Source organism: Lipotes vexillifer, unplaced genomic scaffold, assembly GCF_000442215.2.
Source record: "Lipotes vexillifer unplaced genomic scaffold, Lipotes_vexillifer_v1.1 scaffold261, whole genome shotgun sequence".
NCBI classification, from domain to species: Eukaryota; Metazoa; Chordata; class Mammalia; order Artiodactyla; family Lipotidae; genus Lipotes; species Lipotes vexillifer.
Genome location: NW_006778216.1, coordinates 192,893 through 203,788, shown reverse-complemented (window position 1 = coordinate 203,788; position 10,896 = coordinate 192,893). Strand labels below are relative to the sequence as shown.

The following is a 10,896-nucleotide window of genomic DNA, read 5'->3' as shown; positions in this document are numbered from 1 at the left end:
GCCCATGAGCCATGGCCACTGAGCCTGCACGTCCGGAGTCTGTGCTCTGCAACGGGAAAGGCCACAACAGTGAGAGGCCTGTGTACCGGGAAAAAAAAAAAAAAAAAAAAAAAAGAAGGCTGTTGTGGTTTCTGCAGGTTCTTACAGTGGAGATGGATGGGAACAAGGCAATAGAGTTGAGATTCGTTTTGGAAATAGAGACTAGTTTTGCTGACGGGATTGGATGTGTGGGTGAGGGAACAGAAAGATCAGATTTCTGGCTTGAACAACTGGGAGATGGAGAACACCAGAGAGCAGGGAAGGAGAACAGGTTTGGGCAGGAAATTCAAGAGCATGGTTTGGGACATGGGTCTGAAATGCTTTGATGTTCCCTGGGCGGAGATGTCAAGTGTGGGGGTTGGGTCTCCGGAGCGTGCAGTCAGAGGACAGGCTGGGCTGGAAAGGGCATGGAGCGGGCATAGCACACTGACTGGACTCACGGCCAAGGAGACAGGTGTGGAGAGGGACCCAGTGAACCAGGAGTGTCCCAAGAAGTCTTCAAAGGCAACTGAAAAGTAGCTGCCAGGGAGGGAGAAAGGAGAACTAGGAGTGTGCAGACAGCCAAAAGGGAAGGTATGTGTTGGGGGGCTTGGTGCCTAAGGTGCCAAACCAAGGTCAGGACAGAAAAGGGACTGACTGCTGGATCTGGCTCCTTGGTTCCCGATGGGAGTGGGGAAGGGCAGGGAACCAGAGTGGTGGGAGCTGAGGAGTGAAGCCCAGGTAAAGTAGACAATTCTGCCAAGAAGTCTGGCTGTGAACGGGGTATTGAAAAATGGGGAAGTATTTGAAGATGGGTGTGGGATCAAGGATTTTTTTTCTTGTATGTTTTCTAAGGATGGGAGGAAATAGTGCAGGGAGGCAGGATGAGCCACTCTCCAGGCCCTTTCTAGACCCCCAAGCTCCCTCCGACCTTGATAGCTCTCTCCACGTGGATCTTGGCGGTTCTGAGCCGGCCCATGTGTTGAGACGCCTTGGAGAATCCTCGCCAAAGGACAAGAGAACCTGCAGAAAGATGCGCAGTGGGGCGGGGGCAGGCACCCCTCCTCTCTCTCCACTCTTCGTCCGGATGCTCCTCCTCTACTGCTCTTCTCCGGACCCCCACGTCCGCCCCCAGTCTTCTGGTCCTGGCCCCACCCGCCTCGGGCCAGGAGGGGCGGGCCGCAAAGGGCCTCACCGTCCTGCGGCGGGTCGTCCTCCTGGGCCGGGGCGGGCGAGGGCCCGGCGGGGCAGGGATCCGCGGCTCCCTGGGCGTGGCTGCCGTGGGCCGAGGACTCGAGGTCGCAGCCTAGGCGGAGCGCCGAGGCTGGGCTGTCGGCCCACCTTTGGCCGCCTGCCGGAGCCTCCTCTGGAAGCCGGAACTCGGAGTGGCGCGCCCAGGGCCATGAGGCGGGGGGGACTGGTGCGGGGCTCGGACGGCAGCGGCTTTCGCTGGACCCGCGTCCCGGCGGTACCAGGCGGTGGAGCCGCGGGGTGCAGCCCCCAGCTCCCCCGCCCTCAGGAGCAGCGCCGCGCCGGGGCCGTGCATGCGCCCCTCGCCGCGCGCGCGCGCGCGTTCCCAGGGCCCCAGAGCCCGCCTCCCCTCCGCGCGCAGCCCTCTCGCGGGAGGGTCCTGCCCGAGCTGGGCCCTCGTTCGGAGGCCCCGCCCTCTGTTTTCTGTCGCCTTAGAAACCATTCACCCGGCACAGTCAGGACTCGGGTGGCTGGTTCGGCGGGACTACTTCCAGCAGGCCAAACTCCGAGCCTCACCTGCCCCAGACCCTTAATGAACAGGGCGCTAGAGTTGGAAGCGCAGAGCACTGGTCCGCCAGTTTCTAACAGAGTCCTGATTCTTTATCCAGCGCTTCCTGGGGCTTCAGTTATTCCGCAGTATTCATAGGGGACCACATGCTAGGTGGTGAGCTAGGTGCTGGGGACCGGAAGAACAACCTAGAGATGGTCCCTGATTTCACGGAGCTTACAGCCAAGTGAAGGGGAAACAAAAAGCAAGGAACACAGGAATAAAACAGGTGTAGGTATGATAAGGGCAATGAACAATCAATGAACTGAAACTAGGAAGGGGGCACACTTTACATAAGGTAATCAAGGATGTCCTCTCTGAAGAGGTGACATGTAAGCTGCAGCCTACAGAATGCAAAGGTGTTGAGAAGTCTGCCAGGTAGGAATAGCATTCCAGGGAGAGGAAAGTCTCAGCAACAGCCCTGAGAGCGTAAGAACCTTCCTGGGGAACTAAAAGGAAGCCAGTGTCCTGGTGAGGCCTGATCAGATCTGCAGGACTTGGCAGATGGAGATAGGGTAAGGTCCTTGGGGGTAGATTTGAAAGCCAGGGCAGTATTATGGGGAAAATAATGAAGTGCAGAACACACCCCGCCCGCCCAAAAAAAACCCCTCGGAAATAAAGTATCATTATTTGAGTCGACTGCAGAAATAAACAAGTTATGCAACAGCCCTCAAGACAAGACTGTAAGCAACCTTCTTGGAAGTAGTAGGAAAGTGTTAAACTCAAGTGTCACAGGTGAGATAAATAAGGCTCCAAGACGTTAAATAATATGCCTTAAATCGCACAGCAGAGGCAGCACTGGAACCCGGATCTGACTCCAGAGCCCCACTCTGAAACAGAAATGCTATTAGGGCTTCCCTGGTGGCGCAGTGGTTGAGAGTCAGCCTGCCGATGCAGGGGACACGGGTTCGTGCCCCGGTCCGGGAAGATCCCACATGCCGCGGAGCTGCTGGGCCCGTGAGCCATGGCCGCTGAGCCTGCGCTCCGCAACGGGAGAGGCCACAGCAGTGAGAGGCCCACGTACCGCAAAAAAAAAAAAAAAAAAAAAAAAAGAAATGCTATTAAACACAGGTCCATGTCATCACTCAGAGGGTTGCCTATCAGTAATGCAAGTACCAAATGGACAGTCTGCGAGGCAAACTCTAGCAATGCCCACTCAAGCAAAGTCCATGAACCCAGCTTTTTTATTCACTGGTAGATCTGCTCATACAGTGATGGTGGGTCCTCGACAGAGCTGTCCAGCCAACCCTAACCACTGAAATCACCCTTCCCAACCCTGTGGCTGGTGACTGGGCTTCCCAGAACGCATGCCATCAGGAGAGGACCGGCTGATTGGCAACCATCCAGTCTGTACTCACCAGCCAGCAAATTTGGTTTTAGGGGCTCTGAACCCTGGGAGATGGATCTGTGACAAATGAGAGTTCTGGTTGGCTCACCCAGGCAATGCTGTCCTGTGAGGGCTGAGTGAGCAGCCACCATACTCTACTGGACATCCACCTTCACTGTGAGCACCTTCATGAGAGCAACATTCACTGCAAAGCTAGGATACAGCCATATGCCCCAGAGAAGGGCACACCTAATTCTGCAAGGCAGGAAGGGGAGAGTCACAGAGGTAATGTCATAAAGGGGATGACAGCTGTCCAAGCTGCCCCCACCCCCAGCCCCTCCGTCCTTTCTTTAACAGTACCTTGTCCTGTTTCAAGAGATCCCTTTCGGCCACATGGAAGAAAATCTTTTGAAAACTCAGCTCAAAGGCCAACCCTTCTGAAACTTTTCCTGACATCCTCTTCCATAAAAAAACCCACTGTGGGCCCCCCCAGACTTCCAGTAGTGAATCTGAAATACTTCAATGCACCTATTTACACACCCAGCCATTTCACTGGCCCCCAAGTCTCCCTGAGACGGGGATGATGTCATCCCCCACATCCAGCACAATGGAAGTTACCAAACAGCTTGGATACTGGGCTGATGGAAAGATCAGTTACTATTTATTCAGTACCTGTACGGCAGGTACTGTGTCAGATTTACATTATCTCCACTTTAAGAAACTGAGGCACAGACTATAACTTGCTCAAATTCATCAGTAAGAACCAGGACTCGACATTTTTTTTTAACTTCAAGGTATCACTAAGGTTTAGTGCTGTCCAAGAGAACTTTCTGCAATGATGGAAATGTTCTATTTACATACCCTGTGACACGGCAGGCATCAGCAACCTGTAGCTATTGGTAGGACTGAGACAGTAGATGTTAAACTGTTTTAACTGTCACAATTAGACACACGTGGCTAGTGATTACTGTCAGCACAGGTAAAGGCAGAAATCTTGGATTTGAACTCTACCCCCTTGCTCACTAGCTGGGAGATTCGGGGCAGGCTGCTGCATCTCATGGAACCTCAGTTTCCTTGGCCATGAAATGGGATCATTATTTCTCTGAGGTTACCTTCTAGCCCAAATGAGCTCATTACGTGAAAAGGACCAAAGGTCTATATAGACAGAGAGAGCAGTTTCAGAAATGGGTGGAGCCCGGACTGCAATGGAGGTTTCTTGGGTTAGGGCCCTCGGCAGGACTAACGCCAGGGGCCAATCACGAAACTGTCTCTGGTGGGGACTCCCAGGCCCAAGTGCCAGCCAGATTGTTTCAGGGAAGAAAAAGCCTCACCTCCCCTCTTTTCACGTATACACAGAGAGCACAGACCTCATGCACCCCCAGAGGGGCAAAAAGAGACTTTAATTAGGGGAGGGAGGATCCACCAGAATAAGAAAAGGTACAGCGAGCGTGGGAGCAGAGGAGCCAGAGCAGGCAGGAGGCCCCAGCCGGGAAGCTCTGGAGGACTCACCTCTCAACCTCTAGCACAGGCACTGCACTGAAAGACAAGGCGAAACAGCGGCCCCTCTCAGCTGGGAGGGCACGAAGAGGCCCCTGCGGCCAGAGGTTGCCTAGCTTTCAGGCCCCAGCTCCTAGGCGTGGCTGGTGGCCACCAGTTCAGCCCTTGTCCCCAACCAGTGCTCGGTGGCCATCTTCAGGCAGAGCTCAGGAAGCTGGCAGAGGGTCTCCACCGCTTCTACTGGGCCCAAGGAAATAAGAGAACAAGGGAGAGGAACTGGAGTCTGAAACCTCCCTCCCTCCCCACCTGTGGTGGCTCCAGGGAGGAACAGTAGTCGCCTTCTGGCTCCAGGCCCGCCCAGACCCACAGCGACCAATAAGGTACAATCACTGGGACCAGTCACAGCCACTGGAGGTGGAGGTTGTTTGTTTAAAAAAAAAAAAAAAAAAAAAAAAAAAAAAAAAAAAGACAAAAAGGTTACAGTCTCCTACAAGCACAGAGTTTTAAGTTTCAAGACGTTAAAAAAAAATCTGTCCCGGCCCAGGGGACTGAACATCAGAAGCCAGCCTGACCAGGCACATGTGGCCTTGGGGCAGGTCCACTGCTGCTTTGCTGCCCAGCTAGCAAGCACACCCCCCCTCCCACATCTAATGCCCACCCCGACACCCAGCTCCCCTCCGCTGCTGCTGCTGCTGCTGCTGCCGCCGTCGCCACCGCTGCTCTGGGGAGTAACTCCAGGACGCCTTCGCAGAGACACGGGGGAGTCTGAGGGGGAAGGCCACGAGATCCAGCCAGATGCTTTAAAACTGTCAAGAGAACCAAGAGGCGGTGAATGATGGTTATTACTGTATCCTCGCAGGCCTCCTCTGGGAAGGTGGGCTGATTTGAGACCTGCAGCTGTACTCAGATCTCTGCAGGGCAAGGTTCGGTCTCAGGACACCCTGTGGGCACACTCTAATTTAGCCAGCATTCAGCAGTGACCTTTGGGGCACACTGGCCCTAAAACCTAGCACTGGACAAGGCAGAAAAATTAAGGGTGACGTGGGTTTTTCCACAGCTCCCCTTGGCCGTGCCACAAGGGCTGCCAAAAATCCCTGTCACTGTGCCTTGCTTACTGAACTGAGGTTGCCTTCTTTAGAAATGGAGGCTCACATGCAAATGCTTGGGGATTCAGAGAGGGACCCAGGATCTGGTACTCTGTGTCAAGCTCTGGGTGGTCCTCCAAGTAAGACAGGCCCTTGAAATGCTTTCTAACCTCAAACATCTCCCATGGTGCCTAGAACAGCCCTCGACATTTTATAGACAAGAGGTTGTGGACCAATGGCCCATGAGCTGAACTCAGCCCAAAGATGAGCACTGTTTGGCCCACGGTTTAAAAGAATATGAATTAGTCGATATGAATATGAATTAGCCAACCTTGAAAATATAGTACACTGCACAAAGATCCAGATTTTGAGATTGTTTTGATGAAGCCAGAGGGCCAGAGCTGTGCGGTGGTGATTCTCTTCGCTCACCAGAACCCCACATGGCCCGCCTCACTCATGTACATTACCGGCCCGACCCTTACATGCATCTGATGCCATTATACTATCTTAGATCTTTTGAGTCCGAAAACTCCAATTCCTGGTTCCTTCACTTACTGGCTGAGGCACCTTGGACAAATGACTTAACTTCCAGAGCCCAGATAATTCATCTATGAAATGCGGATGCCACCTGATTCAAAGATTGTTTTAGATATTAAATGAGATAGGTGAATGTACTTTTTTTAGCTGTATTACCACAGAAATGTAATTACTGTAACAACTAAATGACTGTTGAATGAATGACCCAAATACTAAATTGGGACAAGAACTATTTTTCTTCAGTTGAGTTCAGAGGCCTCCCAGTGCCCTGGCCATATAACCTTGTGCTACAATACAGGGAAAGCTTACTATGCACCAGGTGATATGCTTTACACACATTTCTTCGTTAACACTCAACCACACTGAAAGGTACGTATTAACTAACAGTCTCACTTCACAGCCGAGGAAACTGAGGCGTAGTCGAGAGGTTCTGTAACATGCCCGAGGAAGCAGTGGAGCCGGACTCACACATAGGTGGCCTGACTCCACGGCCTGTGTGACCTGAACAAGCGTGTTCCCCTGGGTGCACAGTACAGCTACTTTGTACACTGGCTGTCCTCAGTATAATTAAAGCCCAGGGGAAGCGGCTGTAATATCCACTTTCACGAATCTGGGCTGGATCTGTATGCACTGGTAGGAGTAAACACTAACTCTACCATCAAGGAATCACAGCTGACTCTGAGGGGAACATAACAACAAACCAAGGACTGTTTGGAAAAAGAAAAAAAAAAAGAAGGCATGTCGTGAATGACTAAAAAAGAACAACTGTGTCATCACTTCATCAGTGTAAACAATTCGTCCTCCTCAAAGGGCTGTAGTCCTTTCCGTCACGAAGGCACAAACAACTAAAGAGGGATCTGCAGGACTTAAGCCGTGAAAATGATGGAAAACAGGCTGAAGAAATCATGACTTTAAGCCTGAGCAGATGACAAAGGAAACTATTCCAGTCTGTTTGAAAAGTGGAATTATACTCTGATTAACTGCCCTATACTCCTAGAAAATTCACATGTGGATTTAACTTGCCTCACTCGGGGAGTGAACTAGATACAGGCAAGGACTGTGTACATTTTGAGATGTAGAAATGAGCGACTAAGAGAGGCATTCCCCAGGCTCCCGGAGATGGAAAATGCCCTGCAGCTCTCCAACATGAAGCACGGGCCCTCCCGCCCCAAGGAATCGGGCTGACCTGCAGCCCACCAGAGTTCCTAGAGGCCTCAGGAAATATTCACCCACAGTTGGCACCACTTTCCCACCAGATGCTAAATTCTCAACATGACCCATAGGTCTTTCTACTTCTGGAAACAAACCAGGAAGGCCCCTACACTTACATTCTTGAGGAACTCCTCGGCCACAATGCGTGCACGGGCATTGACCGACAGCTTCATCTCACTGATCTCCTTGTCGATTTCTTCCATGAAGTGGATCACAAAGTCCACCAACTTGTGTTTATACATCTGCTCTGTGTGGAAGTTGGTGATCAGAAAGCTGATGTCATACCCCTAGGGAAGGAAAACAGTGGGGAGCAGGGAGAGAAGAAACAGGACAGAATCAGCATCCTGGGGGCGCTGAGCTGGCCATGCCCTCTACGTCCACTCAGCCACATGCTTCCAGCTGCTTGTGACCCTATCCCAAGCTACATGTCCTTCAGGCAGCAGCCCACCTGCTCTGGTGCGGTGTGTATGTTGGACCCAAGGAACCAACAGCTGGATCAACTAAACCCAGCTGAGAATTTTGTGTCTATCAGACATCTCTGGCAGACTACCTGTGGCACAGACAGCTGCATTCAGAATGAGTCAAGGGAGAGTGAAGGGACTGAAAATCTTGTCAAGGAAGAATCCCGTCAAACAAAAGGAACATCTAGTCCAGAGGGAGGCGAGGACACTGTGGGAGAAGGACGGGACTGAGGTCTTCAACCATCAGGTGGGCTGTGTGCAGAAGAGCAGTTTCCTTTATTCTGGGCAGCCCTGGAGGTCAGATCTAGGACCGGGAGAAATTTTAGCTCAGGATGAGGACAAGCTTGGCCAACGTGTCTAATGTGTGTGACGATGGTGTTTGCTGCTCTGTGTGGTAGCTGCTTAGTCGCTGGCAGAGAGTCGATCTGGCAGGGAGTCTGTAGAGAGGACTCAAGTACAAAGTCAGACAACAACTGACCCAATGTCAACTGTGGCCTTGAGACTATGATTCAGTTGGTGGCAGAGTTTAGATTTCTGATTCATCATGCCCTTTCTGCCGCTAGACTATAGGCTCTGGGAAGGTGCACAACGCATCTCATCTTTTTTGCCTTTTCCAAGGTTGAGGCAGACCCAGCCTCCTAAGCTGATTCCCCTTATTCCCACAACAGCCGAAATGAAGGCCAACTCTCAACCAAGGCCGTGGGTGCCCTACAGCTGGAGGAGCAGCAATCCCAGTTCTAGAAACAATCCCAGGCCAGTAACAGTTGACGCAGTAGTGGAATTCTGGGTATTACAAACATATGGATCACACAGTCTCACCTCCACTGGTTTCCTTCGGAGGATAAAGAAGTTCTCTGCTCTCATCATCATGAAGCGCATGAACTTGTGACATAAAATCTTCTCGATCTCATCAGCCTGGTGAGAGCAAAGGAGAAATGTGTTTCCCTAAAGCTGACACTCCAGGCCAACAGAAATCTGGAGCCTGGTCTTCTGACTGCAATTTCTCCCAGGTTCGCTGGAGGTAGTGGGGTTGGGTATTGGAACACCACCACCTGAACTCTGAATCGTGGGGTAACGGGTTGCCAACTGAAAAGAGGGTCTACTACATTAGGGCCCTCCAACTTAATGGGACGTTATCATGATCTTGCCTTCACCCATTCCAGAAAAGTAATTATGGCAAGCCCACAACTTTTAAAAATTTTTATTTTTTTGGCCACGCCGCATGGCATGCAGAGTTCCGCAACCAGGGATAGAACCTGTACCCCCTGCAGCAGAAGTGCAGTCTTAACCACTGGACCATCAGGGAAGTCCTGGCAAACCCAAACCTTTTATCTGTTCCTTCCAGAGTCCACATCTATATTCAAAACCACCCTTTCCTTTCTTATTTCACTAGTGCTACATTTTCCAATCTGTGATACATATGGTGAAGAATACCAGAGATAACCTTAGGTGGTCTCCACTTTAGTAACAATGAACACCAAACAAACCCCAAAGTTTCCCCCTGATGAACTCAACATTTCTGAAGGAATTTTGCTGCACAGGGCAGACACACCCTTAACAGCCCCCAACACTTGTTAATCTCCCCTTTCAACAAAGAAAGCAGGCCCCTGGGTTAGAGCTTTCTATAGGCAAAAGTGTCTAGTCTGAACTTAATAACCTTGTTTTGTTTTCAATGTGCTTGTTTTTAGACTTGTCCTCAATTTGGCAAGTGGTACTGTTTTTCCATTTGTGGCACACAGTTTCTTTTTCAAACAAATTTAAGTAGGAGAAAATAAGTTGGGCTTCCCTGGTGGCGCAGTGGTTAAGAATCTGCCTGTCAATGCAGGGGACACGGGTTCGAGCCCTGGTCCGGGAAGATCCCACACGCCACGGAGGAACTAAGCCCGTGCGCCACAACTACTGAGCCTGCACTCTAGAGCCCGTGAGCCACAACTACTAAGCCCACGTGCCACAACTACTGAAGCCCACGTGCCTAGAGCCCACATACTGCAATGAAGAGTAGCCCCCACTTGTGGCACCTAAACAAGGCCCACGTGCAGCAGCAAAGACCCAACATAACCAAGAGTAAATAAATAGATAACAAATTAATGTTTTTTAAAAAAGACAATAAGTTAATTGAAAGAAATCTATTAAGTAAAGAAGTGTCCAAGTGGTTGATAAATATGGCAGAAATTATGGTGGTAGTGCGAGTGTCAGACATTTGTGAAACACAGAGGAAAGATAAGAAATTACACTTCCTGGGACTCCCCTGGTGGCGCAGTGGTTAAGAATCCGCCTGCAAACGCAGGGGACGTGGGTTCGAGCCCTGGTCCGGGAAGATCCCACATGCCACGGAGCTACTACGCCCGTGCGCCACAGCTACTGAAGCCTGTGTGCCTAGAGCCTGTGCTCTGCAACAAGAGGAACCACCACAATGAGAAGCCCGCACACTGCAAGGAAGAGTAGCCCCTGCTCGCCACAACTAGAGAAAGCCTGTGCACGGCAACGAAGACCCAGCACAGCCAAAAATAAATAAATAAACTAAATTTATTTTTAAAAAAGAAAAAGAAAAAGAAATTACAGTTCATATTTTTACCCTAAATCTCCCTTTCGGAGTTTATGGCTATCACATTGATACTGTTACTGCTTATTTTTCTGAACTGGACTTATCCTTCATTCCTTAGGAAAAGTTTTGTGACCTGACACCAAACTGGCCTGTAGCCTTGGCTGCTACATTTCCTGCCTTCTCATGCAGAGCAAGGCCTAGAAGACGGGGCTGATCTCTCTTTATTCTACCGAGCTGATGAGTTTGGCAAATCATTTCCTGGTAATAGAACCTGGGTTTCTCTGCACCCTGAATCTGGCATGCTAACCTCTCACATGGGGGCCCCTGGCCTCCCGATAAGGCAGGGGATCTGTGGTGAGCTCACCTGTTTCACAGCAATGCTGACCCGGACAGAGTTGATGGAGCCTTCAATCAGA

General features: G+C 50.9%; 2 protein-coding genes across 2 annotated transcripts in view; both read right to left on the bottom strand.

The window, feature by feature from the left end:
* Nucleotides 1-1,035, bottom strand: part of TTLL3 (tubulin tyrosine ligase like 3) — a 29,034-nt gene extending 27,999 nt beyond the window's left edge. Inside the window, 1 exon segment of the mRNA XM_007472250.1 lies at nt 950-1,035. Coding sequence (XP_007472312.1) covers nt 950-997 — 48 coding nt within the window. The 5' untranslated portion in view covers nt 998-1,035.
* Nucleotides 1,036-5,094: 4,059 nt separating this feature from the next.
* The window catches only part of ARPC4 (actin related protein 2/3 complex subunit 4), an 11,659-nt gene continuing 5,857 nt past the window's right edge, over nt 5,095-10,896 (bottom strand). The window contains 4 exon segments of the mRNA XM_007451528.1: nt 5,095-5,446; nt 7,591-7,761; nt 8,755-8,850; nt 10,845-10,896. The exon segment at nt 10,845-10,896 is cut by the window's right edge and continues 11 nt beyond it. Coding sequence (XP_007451590.1) covers nt 5,441-5,446; nt 7,591-7,761; nt 8,755-8,850; nt 10,845-10,896 — 325 coding nt within the window. The 3' untranslated portion in view covers nt 5,095-5,440.